The sequence below is a fragment of the Pan paniscus genome, chromosome 18, assembly GCF_029289425.2.
Source record: "Pan paniscus chromosome 18, NHGRI_mPanPan1-v2.0_pri, whole genome shotgun sequence".
In the NCBI taxonomy this organism is placed as follows: Eukaryota; Metazoa; Chordata; class Mammalia; order Primates; family Hominidae; genus Pan; species Pan paniscus.
Window position 1 is genome coordinate 15,486,333 of NC_073267.2, and position 18,208 is coordinate 15,504,540.

General features: G+C 45.7%; 2 protein-coding genes across 3 annotated transcripts in view; both read left to right on the forward strand.

Moving 5' to 3' along the window:
* The window catches only part of MPV17L (MPV17 mitochondrial inner membrane protein like), a 40,390-nt gene extending 39,252 nt beyond the window's left edge, over positions 1 to 1,138 (forward strand). The window contains exon 7 of one of the 2 annotated variants that reach the window (XR_010110478.1): positions 807 to 1,138. The gene's annotated coding sequence lies outside the window, so the exon portion shown is untranslated. Of the gene's footprint in view, positions 1 to 773 lie in introns of both variants that reach the window. The other variant, XR_010110479.1, reaches the window with a different exon arrangement.
* BMERB1 (bMERB domain containing 1) overlaps positions 132 to 18,208 on the forward strand; it is a 158,016-nt gene continuing 139,939 nt past the window's right edge. Inside the window, exon 1 of the mRNA XM_034951184.3 lies at positions 132 to 1,138. Coding sequence (XP_034807075.3) covers positions 1,033 to 1,138 — 106 coding nt within the window. The 5' untranslated portion in view covers positions 132 to 1,032. The remainder of the gene's footprint in view (positions 1,139 to 18,208) is intronic.

The following is an 18,208-nucleotide window of genomic DNA, read 5'->3' on the forward strand; positions in this document are numbered from 1 at the left end:
TTTCCTCTTGTTGCCCAGGCTGGAGTGCAATGGCATGATCTCGGATCACTGCAACCTCTGCCTCCCAGGTTCAAGCGATTCTCCTGCCTCAGCCTCCCGAGTAGCTGGAATTACAGGCCTGCGCCATCACAGCTGGCTAATTTTTGTATTTTCAGTAAAGATGGGGTTTCACCATGTTGGCCAGGCTAGTCTCGAACTCCTGGCCTCAAGTGATCCACCCACCTCGGCCTCCCAAAGTGCTGGGATTACAGGCATGAGCCATCGTGCCCAGGCACTGCCATGGTGTTTTTTGTTTGTTTGTTTGTTTGCTTTTAAAGATAAACCTCTGGGGTTTCTGGAAAGTAAAGCCCCATGCTCCAAACAGCTCTGCTATACCTGTGTGCAAAATATTTTCATCTCTCTCTCTCTCTCCCCCCAAAGTGCATGCAAACACATATGGAAATGACGTAGGCATCCACTGTCCCACTTCAAATTAAACAGACGCACACGACAGATATTCTCACAGAAAAGCAGTCAGCCAAGCCCAGAACCCATAGATCTAGGTCCACACTCACGCCTCTGCATGCTCCCCAGAAAGACGGATGCATCGCCCGCAGATAGAGACGGGCTCACCAATCCCACTCAAAACCCGCAGCCCGCTTACGGCTCGCAAGCCGCCCACAGTGCCAGCCCCATGCCAAGCATCACTAGGGGCTCTAGAATAGGCAGGGGCCTTGTTCTCACTTCCTTTGTGTTGGTTTTATTTTAGTTGTTTTGTTTGTTGTTTTTCTTAGAGTTATCACCTGCCCCTCTGTCTCCCTACCCAGCCCCCAAGCCCCCCCACCAAGCCTCCACTGCGCATGTGCCGTGCATCCCTGCCCCTTCTGGGTACCCGTAGGCGCTCCTGGGCGCTGGCGGCGGCGGAGGAGATGGAGCAGCGTCACGGGCGCCCGGCCCGTTAAAACGCTGCTGGCTGGAGCCACCTCCCTCCCTGCAGCCCGCAGCGGGAATGGAGTAAAGGGAGACCCGTCGACCTGGCCACGGGGATCAGCGATGGAATTAAAGCAATCTTTGTCCGCCCATCTGGAAGCCGAGAAGCCTCTGAGGCGCTATGGGGCGGTGGAGGAGACGGCTTGGAAAACGGAGAGACTGGGGAGAAGTGAGTACTGCGGCGGTGGGGCGGAGGGCCGGGGACAGCTGGGGATCCGTGCGCCTGAGCGGGTGGTCGCGGGAGCGCGAGGAACGCCAGCAGTGGACCCAGGGAAGCGCCCCCGCAGCGCAGCGGGGCTGGCAGCGCAGGGGGATACGCAGCTCTGCGCAGCGACGCGCTCTCCCCGCGAACAAAAGGGGGGGACCCTCCGGGCTGAGCCTCACTGGGAGGGTTGGGAGATGGCCAGGCAGCTAAGGCAGGAGCCTGGGCTCGACTTAGGAGTCCCAGATCCGTCAGCTCGCAGCTGGTCCTGTGAAGTCGGGTCTCTCCCACAGCCCAGGGAGGAGGATCCTCTCTCCGCCTGGGATGCGCCAGGGCGCTGGAGATGCAGGACCGTCCTGGAAAGCGCCCACGTCCCTGGAGAGGGGGGAGTGTCTGCTGGTTTTCCGCTTGCTTTCCTACCCCCTGCGTGAGGTTTCGGAGTGCACCTGAAATTCCCAGCTTGTCCTCCCCCGCCTTCCTTGGGTCGGGGTGGGAGGCTTGGGGCGGCAAAAGGGTCAAAAGGCACACACCGTTCTCTTTTCTCTCTTGACTCAGTTAAAGTCTGCTTGGGTACAACTCTAGAAGGCAGTTTCGAAATAGACCGGCTGTATTTATTTACTGGTTCTCTCTGCGGTGTTTGGATGTCAACATTTCTAAGTAAACGAAGGATTTTGTTTTTCATTAATAGGATACAATAGTTGAAACTCCTGCCCTCAAAGTGTAGAGGCAGCGTCAGGGGCTCCAGGGTCACTGGAGGTCCCTGCAAACCCAGGGGCTCCCCAAAGCCGCTGCTCTCACATGGCTTGCCCACCAGGCTGGGAAGGAGAGGTCCTTCTCAGGGACCCGGCAGCTTCCTGCCTCGGCTCTGGGTCACTGCTCCGCGCTCTGCCCCAGCACGGATCTCTGAGCGATGTAGGGCTAAAGTATTGTGAATGTGATCTTATTCTGTCCTCACCTGGTGGAAAATTGTGTGTGCGCGCTTTCTTTCTCTATACCTGTGATTATGGATTTAGAAAATCTTCCTAGAAGGGCTCAACTGTGTTCTGATTCTGACGGGTTGAAGTTGAAATCACAATCCAATGTCTTAGTGGTTCATCTGCTAGGATGGATGTCATAACACTGCCAACCTTTTTCCTTTTCTTTTTTTTTCTCCCTTTTTAACCTTGATCTTTCTTTCTAGTTCATCCTTTCAAGACCCAATGACTTGGTGCTTTGGCATAACATCAGGGCGTCAGGGCTGAGGGTCTCTGTTTCTTTCTTTAATTTTTAAGTGCACATAGTGGGTGTCCATATTTATGGAATACATGAGATATTTTGATACAGGCATACAATGTGTAATAATCACATCAGGGTAAACGGGGTATCCAAAACCTCAAGCATTTATCCTTTTTTTTGTGTTACAAACAATCCAATTACACTCCTTTTTTAAAAAAGCCCATATGTGTGACTAATTATACTCTTTTAGTTTAGCTTTTTTTTTTTTTTTTGAGACGGAGTTTCGCTCTTGTTGCCCAGACTGGAGTGCAATGACACAATCTCGGCTCACTGCTACCTCCACTTCCTGGGTTCAAGCGATTCTCCTGCCTCAGCCTCCAGAGTAGCTGAGATTACAGGTGCTCGCCACCATGCCTGGCTAACTTTTGTATTTTTAGTAGAGATGGGGTTTCACCATGTTGGCCAGGCTGGTCCCGAACTCCTGACCTCAGGTGATCGGCCTGCCCTGGCCTCCCAAAGTGCCGGGATTACAGGTGTGAGGCACCCCACCTGCCCTCTTTTAGTTATTTTTAAATGTACAATAAATTGTTGACCGTAGTCATCGTGTTGTGCTATCAGATACTAGATCTTATTCATTCTGTCTACCTATATTTTTGTATCCATTAACCATCTCTATGTCCCCCCTCCCAATACCCTCCCCAGCCTCTGGTAACCATCATTCTACTCTGTATCTCCATGAGGGTCTCTGTTTCTTACAAGCTCAAAATAATCTCAACAATGGCTGCCTTTTATTGCTAGATGACCATGTGCTGAGAACTCTAAATGCATCATTTCGTTTAGTCCCCGCAACAACCTCCTGCAGTACTAAGATTTATAAATTTAAATCTTGCCTAGATTTAAAAAAACATTTTAAAATAAAAATTTTAAAACAAAACATTTTAAAATAAAAAATTTAAATATAAATTTAAAATCTTGCATAGATTTAAAAAAACAAAACAAAACTGGGACTTGTTAGGTGATCTGACAGTTAAGTGGCAGAACCAGGATTTGAACCCCGGTCTGTTGGACCCCAGAGCCTGCTTTTAACATGAAGGTTTATTGCTTTCATGGTTTCAGAAAACTTCCTAAGTCTATTGAGATAGTCACAGAACATGCTCAGTGATTTTATAATTATGTGGCAGCCCTGTTGCTCTCTGAAGCTCACAGAGGCCTTAAAAAAATGCTGGGTCCACACAGAATGGAAGCTGTTCACACGAGTGCTGCTTTGAATCCTCACTCTGTGCCTTGCTGGCTATGTGACTTTAGGAGTATTGCTAAGCCTCACTCTGCCTTCATTTTCTGAAAATAGAGATTATGTCTTTATTGTGTATACTAAATAAGATGATACATATAGTACTCAAGGTTAAGTGCTCAATACGTATTGTTCACTTCCATTCGGTTACTGCACAACATTTATAGACAGAACCTGCTTTTACTCTTTGCAAGGAATTATGTAAATATTGGTCAATTCTTCAATAATGCCCTTGTAGCTTTTTATATCTTAACATTTTATGAGAAAAAATTTGAAACATGCAGGAAAATTGCAGCAAGCACCCAATTTACAGCAGTTTCAATCCTGAAATTTTTGTACTTCTGGGTCCTATGTAGCATACTGTTAAAAGTCAGGTATAAGGCCAGGCGCAGTGGCTCACGCCTGTAATCCCAGCACTTTGGGAGGCCGAGGCGGGCGGATCACAAGGTCAGGAGATCAAGACCATCCTGGCTAACACGGTGAAACCCCGTCTATACTAAAAATACAAAAAATTAGCTGGTTGTGGCAGTGGGCGCCTATTGTCCCAGCTGCCGGGGAGGCTGACGCAGGAGAATGGCGTGAACCCGGGAGGCGGAGCTTGCAGTGAGCTGAGATTGCACCACTGCACTCCAGCCTGGGTGACAGAGTGAGACTCCCTCTCAAAAAAAAAAAAGTCTGGTATAAAGTCCTTCTTACCCTCTGTTTCAAACCATCAAAGACTCAGTCTTGCTTCCTAGTCAAAGGCAAGAGGAACAGCTCCTGATCTGTACTTGCGTGGATCCTCAAATCTGGTTTTCCTTTTCTTTTTTGAGATGGAGTCTCACTCTGTCCCCCAGGCTGGAGTGCAGTGGCATGATCTCAGCTCACTGCAACCTCCGCCTCCCAGGTTCAAGCCATTCTCCTGCCTCAGCCTCCCAAGTAGCTGGGACTACAGGCGCCTGCCACCACGCTCAACTAATTTTTGTAGTTTTAGTAGAGAGGGGTTTTGACTATGTTGGCCAGGCTGGTCTTGAACTCCTGACCTTAGGTGATCCACCCACCTCAGCCTTCCAAAGTGCTGGGATTACAGGCATGAGCCACCACACCTGGCGAAAGCTGAAATTCTTAAAACGTGGATCCAGAGTCTAACTTTTGAAACTTGAATCTGGCAAGTTTTATTTTCTAGACTCTTTTTTTTTTTTTTTTTTTTTTTGAGACAGGGTCTTGCTCTGTCGCCCAGGCTGGAGTGCAGTGGCACGATCAGCTCACTGCAGCATCCGCCCCCCAGGTTCAAGCAATTCTCCCGCCTCAGCCTCCCGAGTAGCTGGGATTACAGGCATGCACCACCACGTCCGGCTAATTTTTGTATTTTTAGTAGAGATGGGGTTTCACCATGTTGGCCAGGCTGGTCTCGACCTCCTGGCCTCAAGTGATCTGCCCTCCTTGGCCTCCCAAAGTGCCGTGATTACAGGTGTGAGCTACCATGCCTGGGCCTGTTTTCTAGATGCGTGTTTGCACGCAGGGGGTGTTTGATTAAACCTTTTTTGGAACACTCTTTCAACTCTCAGGGTATCTATGGATCCATTCCATAAAGCCTGGGGCCTCCATTTATTTATTAATGAAGTGTGAAAATTAGTACTTTTGTTTCTATGGCATGACAATTGCCAAGCCAATGTTGTAACACATGAAATGCTGGAGAAAAGAAGAGGCCCCTTAAAAAGAAGGCATGCTCTGTTTAACTTCCACACATTTTTAAATATTTTATGTTAAACACTGAGTAGGTGTAAATTAAACAGAATTGAAGAGGGGAGGGAGACTGCAGAACTGGTCTTTTTTAGTTAAGATTGTGTTGACTGCTATTTTAAATTTCAACTATAGTTTTTAGATAAAAGATATGTAATGTGCTATATCAGAGTAGCAAAGAAGGAACGTTTTGAAGTTAGGCTGAATGAGTTCAAACCAGCCTTATTCAGCTGTCACTTGTTAGATTTGTGACCCTGGGAAAATTGTTCAAGGTCTCTGTGTGTCAGTTGCCTCATCTGTGAAGTGGGGATAATTGTAGTAATGCGCACTTCGGACTCTTGGAAGATTAGATGAGATATGTATATAATGCATTTAGCACAGGGCCTCACATGCTGAAAGCGCTCAGTCAAGGCTGAATGGTTGTCATAGGAGGACAGAAGGGGATGGCCCCAGCAATATTTGCAGAGGTTATCCCAAGCTCACCAGTTACAGCTTTTCATTGCTTCCATTTCTTAGTAAATTCTGGTTAATGATTCTGTACATACTGCCTTCCTCATGGGAACATGTGGAGAAAGGCTTCTGCACCCTTACAAACCATCTAGTATTTTCTCCTTTGAGAAAGGTTCAAAGTAATTGCTCCCAGCCACCTTCAACAGCGTTTTTCCACTAGCAGGGAGGTTTTTTCCCCGCTCAGCTGGAAAATGTATAGTGACATTTCAGCGTGGTTAGGTATATAAAAATACTGCTTTCAACCAAGTGTAATTAATTGAGGGAGACATGCAGACAAGGCGCCTTTTGAAAAAGCGCAGAGCTTTTCAGAAACACAGTTGTCTCTGTTGTGGCCATTTCTTGATAGATTTGTATGTGTCTTAAAGGATGATCAAGATTTTGGACAGGGGAAGTGGAGGAGTTGGGGGCGGGAGAGGGGAATGCCAGGAGAGGTAATAGCATCAACTGGCTGGGTGTGGTGGCTCATGCCTGTAATCCCAGCACTTTGGGAGGCTGAGGTGGGCGGATCGCTTGAGGTCAGCAGTTCGAGGCCAGCTGTCCCAACATGGCGAAACCCTGTCTGTACTAAAAATACAAAAATTAGCCAGGCGTGGTGATGGGCGCCTATAATCCCAGCTACTAGGGAGGCTGAGGTGAGAGAATTGCTTGTACTCAGGAGGCAGAGGTTGCAGTGAGCCGAGATTGGACCGCTGCATTCCAGCCTGGGTGACAGAGCAAGACTTCATCTCAAAAAAAAAAAAAAAAAAAAAAAAAAAAAAAAAAAAATCAACACAGACATAGTGCTGGAAATAAATGCTCTATGAGTAGGAGATTGGAATGAAGTAGAAAGCTCAAACTGCAATCTTTCCATAAGCCCAGGGGAGATGACTATTATTTAAAAGTTCAAAGTTGTGTACTGACTAACAAGCAGATCGTTAAACTGGCCAGCGTTTCAGGTTTCATAAACAGTGTGGAGACTGAAATAATGCAAATTGCTGGCAATCTATATAATAGATTCTTGGCGAAAGGTTTGAACTATCTTCTGTTTGGTTACATATGCTCATTTTATTATTTTATTTTGGTTTTGCATCATTTTTTTCTGATTCTAGAAGTAATACATGTACTTTATAAAAAATTTGAATTCATCTGAAATATGAAAATAAAAAGTAAAAAACGACCATCATTTGCTCCCCAGATCCCATTTATTCACTCCATAAATAGGTACTGAGTGCCTTACAAGTGCCAGGCAGTGTTCTAGGGGCTGCAGGTACAGTCTTGAGATTTCTCGACAAAGTCCCTGCCCACATAAAGCTTCTATTTAGGGGAAGTTAAGACCTGGGTTGAGAGTGAAGGCGTCAAATATTACATAAAGCAAACAAGTAAGATGGTTTAGGTCATAGTAAATGTTTCATGGGCATTAATAGGGAAGGGGTACTTTTCATTTGGTGTTCAGGAAGCGCTTCTCTAAGGAGGTGACATTTTACTGTATAAATAGCAGGAATCCAGGCAGTAAACGTAAAGGCCTTGTGCTAGAGGAAGAGACAGAAGGCCAGGGTGGCTGGAACCCAGTGAGTCAGGGTGAAGGGCAGATGAATCAGAGGGAAGCCAGACTAGGTAGGGCCTTTTAGGTTGTGATTAAAACAAACAAACAAAAAGTCTGAAATTTATTCTCATTGCAGGAGAAACTGCTGAAACATTTTAATCAAGGGACTAACATGAACTGTTATGTTTTTTGAGGTTTTCTGTTTTTGAGACAGGGTCTCGCTTGTCACCCAGGATAGAGTGCTGTGGTGAGATCTCGGATCACTGCAGCTTCAACCTCCTGGGCTCAATGGATTCTCCCGCCTCAGCCTCCTGAGTAGCTGGAACTACAAGTTCACATGCCTCTAGAGCCCATTAAAAAAAAAAAATTAAGACAGAGTCTCGTTCTCTTGCCCAGGCTGGAGTGCAGTGGTGTGATCTTGGCTTGCCGCAACCTCTGCCTCCTGGGTCCGAGCGATTCTTCTGCCTCCCAAGTAGCTGGGATTACAGGTGCCCACCACCATGCCTGGTTAATTTTTGTATTTTTAGTAGAGATGGGGTTTTTCCATGTTGGTCAGGCTGGTCTCGAACTCTTGACCTCAAGTGATCCCCCTGCCTCAGCCTCCCAAAATGCTGGGATTACAGCCGTGAGCCACGATACCCAGCAGCCCTGTTAGTTTTTGAATTTTTGGTAGAGATGGGGTTTTGCTGTGTTTCCAGGCTAGTCTTGAACTCCTGGGCTCAAAAGCAATCTGCCTGTCTCAGCCTCCCAAAGGGCTGGGACTACAGGCAAGAGCCACTGCGCTCAGCCTGGTTTTTGTTTTTAAAGGGTCATGTTGGGTACTAGATGGGAAATAAGTCCATAGTGGGGCAAGTGATGATCAATGCAAGCAGCATTTGTTATAGTCCGTGATTCCTTCCTAATCAATTTTATTTTGGAGAAGTGGTGGCAGTTTCCTTGAGTGTGAAAGGTGTGACAAGGGCCCCATGGGTTGTCCTCTGGAAGATCAAGCACCTGGTTAAGACTTAGGAGAGGGAGGCCGGGCACAGTGGCTGAAGCCTGTAATCTCAGCACTTTGGGAGACCGAGGCAGGTGGATCACCTGAGGTGAGGAGTTTGAGACCAGCCTGGGCAACATGGTGAAACCCACATCTACCAAAAATACAAAAATTAGCTGGGCGTGGTGGCGCATGCCTGTAATCCTAGCTACTCGGGAGGCTGAGGCAGGAGAGTCACTTGAACCAGGGGGCAGAGCTTGCAGTGAGCTGAGGTCACACCATTGCACTCCAGCCTGGGCGACAGAGTGAGACACTGTCTCAAGAAAAAAAAAAAAAAAAAAAGAATTAGGAGAGGGATAGATTCTGCACTGTCTCTTGACAGGCAACTATGTAAATTATTGCAAAACTATTATAGCAGTGATATAAATATTACAAATATGACAGTATCTAGAATGTACTTTGAACAAGCCCAATTATTCACACAGTTGAGTAATGTCTGCTCATAACTTTGCTCATAACGTTATGTTTTATTTTTGCAAGAGTTTCCTCCTGTGTTAATTGAAGAAAAAATTAATCATGCCTATTCTTGGACTGATTAGTTATTAAACACATATTAATAATAATATCCATTCAATGAGTTTTAGCTATGAACTTGAGCTTATTAAATTCTCATAACAGCCCTATGACATAAGGAGAATTATTATTCCCATTTAAACATGGGGAAACCGAGGTTTCAGGGGGTTAAGAAACTTGCTGAAAGGCATAAAGCTAGAAGGTGGTAGGGCTGGAGCCTGATTCTAAGCCCTCTCTGCCTCTGGATGTTCCTATCCACTGTCTGTTATTCTTGGTTCAGTGCTGGGTGCTGTAGAGATTAGAGATGGAATAAGACAGAATCCCAGCCTTCACTCTTAAAAGGTTTACAGATTTGGAGTGAGAGACACAGCCATAAAGAACACCAAAGGGCCGGGCGTGGTTGCTCACACTTGTAATCCCAGCACTTTGGGAGGCCGAGGCTGGTGGATCACTTAACATCAGAAGTTCAAGACCAGCCTGAGCAACATGGTGAAACCCCATCTCTACCAAAAATACAAAAATTAGCCAGGCATAGTGGCATGCATCTGTAATCCCAGCTACTCTGGAGGCTGAGGCAGGAGGATCACTTGAACCGCGGAGGCGGAGGTTACAGTGAGCTGAGATTGCACCACTGGACTCCAGCCTGAGCGACAGAGCAAGACCTGAGACCCTGTCTCAAAAAAAAACACCACAGGCTGGGCGCGGTGGCTCTCATGTGTAATCCCAGCACTTTGGTAGGCCCAGGCAGGGAGGATTACTTGAGCCCCAGAGTTTGAGACTAGCCTGGGCAATGTGGCGAAACCCTGTCTCTACCAAAAATACAAAAAATTAGCCGGACGTGGTGCTAGCTACTTGGGAGGCTGAGGTGAGAGAATCGCTTGAGCCTGGGGGGCCCGGAAGCTGTGGTGAGCCAAGATGGCACCACTGTACTCCAGCCTGGGCGACAGTGAGGCCCTATCTCAAAAAACAAACAAACAAACAAAAACAAAAACAAAAAATCCACCGCAACTTATAAAGCAGTATAATGAAACACATGCTAAATGAAAAGTACAAGTGTGGGCCAGGCGTGGCGGCTCGAGCCTGTAATCCCAGCACTTTGGGAGGCCAAGGTGGGAGGATCACCTGAGGTCAGGAGTTCGAGACCAGCCTGGCCAACATGGTGAAACCCTGTCTTTACTAAAAATACAAAAAATTAGCCAGATGTGGTGGTGCACACCTGTGATTCCAGCTACTCGGGAGCCTGAGACACGAGAATCGCTTGCACCCTGGAGGTAGAGGTTGCAGAGATTGCACCACTGCACTCTAGCCTGAACAACAGAGCGAGACTCTGTCTCCAAAAACAAAAAAAAAGAAGTGTGAAATTAGGAAAGAAATTGGCTGTGACTGGGGAGCTGCAGGCCAACAGCAAAGAGGGGTGTTTGCATTGGGCCTGAAGGCTAAACAGGGTTTCAAAAGAGGAAGAGTGTAGAGAAGGGGATTTCAGGTAAGCTGTCTGCCCCAGGCACAGAGGTGAATATTCCAAAGGCCAAGGTCCAGGCACCAGCTTTGTTTTGTTTTGTTTTGTTTTGTTTTGCCTGTTTCTTTCCCCTTGGCTTAATGGATCCTGGGACTGCCTGGTTCACTTATAGGAATGAGCTTGGGGGTTGGTTGGAAGCCAGCACAGGTAAAGGCCCTCTTTTAGTACTTCACTCACAAGTTCCCCCAAAAGATAGAATCAATTCATTTCTTCACTATTCACTTGTTGTGGGCGTCTCCTGTGCACTCGTTTTAGAGGAACAGAGCTAGATGGGTCCTGACCCCACCCTTAAGAATTCCGTCCTACTGTGGTCCATTTCTTCCTCTGCTGCTTCCTAGCACTGTGATCTTGGACAATTGGCCTAACTTCCCTAAGCCTCAGTTTCTTCATCTGTAAAATGGGTATAGTGATTTCTTTAATCCCCTGAGAATTAAACAGAATAATGCCAGGAAAGCATGGTGACAAATACATGTCACTAAATGTTATTGATGGTAGCAGTGTGAAGGCTCAGCTCTGTTTTGCAGACGATATTTATTGAGAAATGCCTGCCAGGCTGGGTGGGAGGAGCTGGCCTCATAGTATGAGTACATGGTGGTCCTGCATGGAAGAGCAGATGGTTTCTAGTTTATTGGTTATAAGTGTGGGCTTTCGAGAGAGCTTTTATTTTGAGGCCTGGCTCTGCCATGTCCTGGCTCTGGACTTTGAATGAGTTATTTCACCTTTTTTCCCCCACCTCAATCTTTTGCTATCTGTATCTGTTCTCAATGATAACCATGAGGAATTATATACATCTGAAGAAGTTTCTCAAAGTCAGTTTTTGAGACAGGGTCTTGCTCCATTGCCCATATGGGAGTGCTGTGGCACAATCACAGCTCTTGCAAGCCTCGACCTCCTGCCTAGGCCTCCCGCCTAGGCCTCCCAAGTAGCTGGAACTACAGGTGCACACCACCACGTGCGGCTAATTTTTACAATTTTTTTGTAGAGGTGGGGTCTTGGTATGTTGCCCAGGCTGGTCTTGAACTCCTGGCCTCAAGCAGTCCTCCTGTCTTGGCCTCCCAAAGTGCTGAGATTATAGGCATGAGCCACCACGCCTGGTTATTTCACCTCTTAAGCTTTGGTTTCTGCAACTGTACAACAGTGACAGTAATAGTATCTACTTAGGATAGCTGAGAATTCCTTGAGACACAGATTGGAAATCATTCAATACAGAGGTCAGTACATGATACATGTTTAGTAAATGTTAATTATTATATTATTGGCTTTACAGCTATGGCAACAGGTACATAAAAAGGTAAACTTGATTTAATAAGGGTGTGTGAGTAAGTGGGGGCTGGGAGCAGGGTAGCTAATGGAGCAAAGAGGAGGGGCTTAGCCAACCCTGGAGCTTCTGAAAACTTTCTGGAAGAGCTGAGCCTTAATAAGAAAGAACAGAAGGAAATACATATGTGGAATCACCATTAATTGTTAGGAAAAACCAAATTGGAACCCTACTGAGATATGCAGCCACTGGAAAGGCTAAAATTAAAAGGACTGATCATACTAAGTGCTGGAGAGGATGTAGATCAACTGGCACCCTCATGCGTTGCTGGTAGGAATGTCACATGGGGGGAAATGGCTTGGTCATTTCTTAAAAATTTAAACATACACCAATCATAGGACCCAGACAGTGCACTTCTGGGTATTTACCCAACAGAAATGAGAGCAAGTGTCTCTACAAATATTTGTACACAAATGTTCATAGCAGCTTTTTTAGGAATAGCCCCAAACTGGAAACAACCCAAATATGGTATAATCATACAACAGAATGCTTCTCAACAGTAAAAAGGAATGGACTAAAGACACACTATGTAAATGGATCACAAAATCATCATGCTGAGTGAAAGAAGCAAGCAAGAAAGAAAAGAGTACATACTGTATGAGTCCGCTGACATGAAATTATTTTAAAAACGCAAACTATTGTATACAGACAGAAAGTAAGCGAGACTCTAACTCTACAAAAATAAAAATAAAAAAGTTAGCTGGGCATAGTGGCCCACGCTTGTGATCCCAGCTACTTGGGAGGCTGAGGCAGAATGGCTTGAGCCCAGGAGTTCAAGACCAGCCTGGGCAACATAGCAAGTCCTCATCTCTACAAAAAAATAAAAAAATAAACTGGCTGAGTGTGATGATGTGCACCTGTAGTCCTAGCTACCCGGGGGCTGAGGTGGGAGAATCTCTTGAGCCCAGGAGTTTGAGGCTGCAGTGAGCTATGACTGCACCACTGCACTCCAGCATGGGCAACAAAGTGAGACCTTGTCTCTAAAAAAATAAAAATAAAGAAAATGATTATAAGAAATAACATGCATGAAGTTCTTCCTATGAGCCACTGTGTGCATGTTTTACATGTATCCTCCGCTCCTTTCAAAACGTTCTGTGAGATGAGACACAATATAGCCATCTATTGCATTTATTGTTCTATTTACAGAGGAGAAAACTGAGGCTTACAGAGGTTAAGCAATTGGCCCAATGTTAAGCAATTGGCCCTTCCACTGATAAGTGGTAGGGCTGAGATTTGAACCTAGCACAGGTTGACTTAATTCTGCTACCTTCCTAATTTCCCAGGATTAGTTGAAGCTGCCATTGATATAGATGCTTAATGTCAACTAGACATGTCTCTGTGTTTCTTAGAACTGATTCTGTTCTCTGGCTCATTAATTTCCTTTTCCATTACAAACATGCCTCTTGTAAGCTTGAGGACTACATCTCACCACTTCAAAGTGCCTTCAGTGTCAAACTGGAGTGGAAGTTGAAGACGTTCACAAAAATGGAGGAGGAAGAGCCTTTCTGTTTTGAAGACTTGTAGCTTCACAAAGAAAGGCTTTCTTTGAATGATCAAGAAGGATTTCTAGGTCAATATAGGGGCATATTACTGTAACGTTTGGCAGCAGGAGCTCTGCCTGCATTTGAATCCTGGCTTTACCACTTCATAATAGTTGCGTGATCTTGGGCTGGTTACTTAACCTCTCTGAATTTCAGTTTTCTCATCTGTAAAATGGGGATAATAACAGGATCTGCCTCAAAGGATGTATTGGTTCGTTTTCACACTGCTATAAAGATACTACCTGAGACTGAGACTGGGTGATTTGAAAAGAAAAGAGATTTGATTGACTCACAGTTCCACCTGGCCAGGGAGTCCTCAGGAAACTTACAATCATGGCGGAAGGCTCAGGAGAAGCAAGCACCTTCTTCACGAGGTGGCAGGAGAGAGTGACAGAGGGAAGCACCAGACACTTATCAAACAACCAGATCTCGTGAGAACTCACTCAGTATCATGAGAACAGTATGGGGGAAACCGCCCCCATGATCCAATTACCTCCCACCAGGTCCCTCCCTCCACACATGGGGATTACAATTCAGATTACAATTCAAGATGAGATTTGGGTGGGGACACAGCCAAACCGTATCAAAGGCTAATTAAGAAGATTCAATGAAATAATATATGAAAGCCCTTCACAGAGTCTGGTGCTCTCAGTAAATGGTGGCAATCATGTTAATAGAAGAGGATGTGAAGTGGGAATTGACCTGATAGTATCTGAATACTTGGAGAGAAGGAAGAGAGAGAAGTTAAATTTAAGTGGGTGAACCTCAATGAAGAATGGAGGTGACATGAGCGTGGAGATTTCTGGAGGCGTGCATGAGCTTCGCTGCATTGGAGGAGTTGTGAGATAAAAAGGATGGTTAAGCAGGACCACTAGACTTTGGTGGATTAGAAAAGGACTGGCAATATGGGACCATTGCAGGACAAGGGATGGAGGGAAAGAAGTAGCATTTATTTATTTATTTATTTTTGAGACAGAGTCTTGCTGTTGTTGCCCAGGCTAGAGTGCAGTGGCGTGATCACAGCTCACTTCAACCTCCACCTCCTGGGTTCAAGCGATTGTCCTGCCTCAGCCTCCTGAGTAGCCGGAATTACAGGTACCCGCCACCATGCCCAGCTAATTTTTGTACTTTTAGTAGAGATGGGGTTTCACCCTGTTGGCCAAGCTGGTCTCAAACTCCTGACCTCAGGTGATCTGCCTGCCTTGGCCTGCCAACGCGCTGGGATTACAGACATGAGCCACTGCGCCTGGCCGGAAGTAGCATTTTAGGAAGGCTTGTCTGGCAATGGTGACCAACTGGATGCAAAGTCAGGGGCCCTGGGGATAAGAAGGTCAGCTAGGAGGGTTTGGAATTATCCCATGATGAGGGCTGGATGTCCAAATATCCATGGCAGGGCTGGAGTCTACAGGAGCAGTGGGTTTGAAAGAAGGGGCTGATCAGAAATCTTGAAGGGAGAAACCCATAGTAGTTATTATGTCTCAGAAGGAAGGAAGGTCTTCTAAGTGCTCTCAATGTGATAGGCAAGGAAAAACCCTGTCATTAGCCTGAGGTCTTAACCATTTGAAAATATCAGCATCCAGGCGCAGTGGCTTACGCCTGTATTTGCAGCACTTTGGGAGGCCCACGGGGGTGGGTCACTTGAGTTCAGGGATTCAAGACCAGCCTGGGCAACGTGGCGAAATCCCATCTACCAAAAATATAAAAATTAGCTGGGCATGGTGGTGCAAGCCTGTAATTCCAGCTACTCAGGAGGCTGAGGCATGAGAATCGCTTGAACCTGGGAGGCAGAGGTTGCAGTGAGCTGACATCGCACTACTGCATTCAAGCCTAGGCGACAGAGCAAGATTCTGTCTCAAAAAAAACTAAAAAAACAAAGATTTGTTCCTGATGCTGCCGTGAGATTAGCATCCTTACCTTCTGCTTTGAGGGAAAGATGTGAGATTTTCAGATCAGATACAAAGTAACAGGAATAGGTACCATGAATGGGAACCAGCAGCCAAGTGACAGTGTTGTGATGGGTACAGGCTGGGCTAGGTACTTTACACACCTTAAATTTTTGATTCTTAGATGCCAGCATAGGTGAGGTATAACATTTCAGAGTAAGTCACATCTTTCTGAAACAACAGAAACAAAAAAACGATAAGGCCCCATTAAATAACTGGTCCGTTTAGCACTACCTGCAATAGCAAAGATGTGGAATCAACCTAGGTGCCTATTGACAGTGGATTGGATAAAGAAAATATGGTACATATATACCGTGGAATACCACCAGCTATCAAAAAAAGTAAAACTATGGTCTTTGCAGCAACATGGATGCAGCTGGAGGCCATTATCCTAAGTGAATTAATGCGTGTTCTGACTTATAAGTAGAAGCTAAACATTGGGTACAGATGGACACAAAGATGGGAACAGCAGACACTGGGGACTACAAGAGGGAGGAAGGAGGGAGGGGAGAGTTGAAACACTACCTATTAGGTACTTTGCTCATTATCTGGCTGCTGGTTTCACCCAGACCCCAGATCTCAGCATCATGAAATACACCCTTGTAACAAACCTGCACGTGTACCTCCTTAGTCTAAAATAAAAGTTGAATTTTTTTTCTTTTTCTTTAATTTTTTTTTTTTTTTAAGAGAGGGAGTCTCGCTCTGTCGCCCATGCTGGAGTGCAATGGTGTGATCTCAGCTCAATGCAACCTCTGCCTCCCAGGTTCAAGCGATTCTCCTGCCTCAGCCTCCTGAGTAGCTGGGACTACAGGTGCACACCAACACACCTGGCTAATTTTTGTATTTTTACTAGAGAGAAGCTTTCACCATATTGGTCAGACTGGTCTCGAACTCCTGACCTCAGGTGATCCACCCATCTCAGCCTCCCAAAGTGCTGGGATTACAGGCATGAACCACTGCACCCAGCCTACTTTATTTTTAATCTCCATCTAGTATTTAGACTAGAGATGGGTTCTTTTTTGTTGTTTTCTTTAAAAAAAATTTTTTTTTTTTGGTAGAGATGGTGTCTCACTATGTTGCCCAGGCTGGTCTTGAACTCCTGGCCTCAAGTGATCTTCCTGCCTTGACCTCCCAAAGTGCTGGGATTACAGGTGTGTGTCATCACACCCAGCCCTGATATACTTTTTCTGTACAAGGCTAGATACTATTTTAGGGTGTGCAGGTCATATGGCCCCTGTTGCGACCACTCAGCTCTACCACCGTACTCCAAAGCTGTAGCCTAAAGCTGCCATAGACAGGCACCTAAATGAATGGATGTGGCTATGTTTTGTTTCAACTTGATTGGTGAGCACTGAAATTTGAATTTTATATAACTTTCCCGTGTCATAAAATATTATTATTCTTTTGATGTTTTCCCACAGCCATTTGAAAATGTAGAGGTCATCTCAAAAAAGAAAAAAAAAGGAAAAGAAAATGTAGAAGTCATCCTTAGCTCAAGGGCCATAGAGAAACTGGCATTGGTCTGGGTTTGGTCTGAAGGCTCATGGATCCCTAGCCTAGACAAATAATAGGCATGTAAAAGGTATTCACATCACAGCTGGCTTTTTTTTTTTTGAAACAGTCTTGCTCTATTGTTCAGGCTGGAGTGCAGTGGCATGATCTTGGCTCACTGCAGCCTCCACCTCCTGGGCTCAAGCAATCCTCCTGCCTCAGCCTCCCGAGTAGCTGGGATTACAGGCACAAGCCACCATGCCTGGCTAATTGTTGTATTTTTAGTAGAGATGGGGTTTTACCATGTTGTTGAGGCTGATCTCGAACTCCTGGGTTCACGGGATTCATCTGCCTCAGCCTCCCAAAGTGCTGGGATTCCAGGCATGACCCACCACGCCCGGCCATAGCTGGCTTTTGCTTGCTGTGGGAGGAGAAAGTTCGGGCTGCTTGGCTTCGATGCTATGCTTGGCTCTTCCAGCCACCATTTGTGGCTTTTTGCTGCCAGAGCTTGTCATGCTGCTGCATTGCCCAAGAGAAAAAGTTTGTGAGGTTCCACGTTCCATTATATCGATGATCATTTTAGGGTTTTCACACACAAGAGACAGGATTATTGCAAGCAACAGCAATGAACTTTGGAAAACTCAGAGGTTTTCCAAGTGTGAGATTTAAAGCCTCATGCATGAAACTTTAAATTAGTTTAAGGGGGCGTAACCAGCATAAAAAAAAATGAAATGGAAATAGGAAATAGAAAGCTGCATCTATGCTGCTAAAGTTAAGTCTTATTTCCGTGCAACCTTCGTTTGTTTGTTTTGTTTGTTCGTTTTCTGAGACAGAGTCTCCCTCTCTGGAGTGAGTCTCACCCAGGCTGGAGTACAGTGGTGTGATCTCTGCTACTGCAGTCCCTACCTTCCGTGTTCAAACGATTCTCCTGCCTCAGCCTCTTGAGTAGCTGGGACCACAGGTGCATGCCACTATGCCCAGCTAATTTTTAGTAGAGATGGGGTTTCACTGTATTGACCAAGCTGGTCTCAAACTCCTCACCTCAAGTGATCCACCCATCTCAGCCTCCCAAAGTACTGAGATTACAGGCATGAGCCACCATGCCCGGCCTATTTTGTCCAACGTTTGTTTTACTTATGCCTATGTGTGTATGTACATACTGGGTCACTCTTAGTATTTCTTTTTTTTTTTTTTTTTTTTTTGAGACAGGAGCTCACTCTGTTACCGAGGCCAGAGTGCAGTGGTGCAATCATGGCTCACTGAAGCCTTGAATTCCTGGGCTTAAGTGATTCTCCCACCTCAGTCTCCTGAGAAGCTGGGACTACAGGTGGGTGTCACCACACCCAGCTAGCTAACTAATTTTTTTTTTTTTTTTTTTTTTTGTAGAGACAGGGTCTTGCTTTATTGCCCAGACTGGTC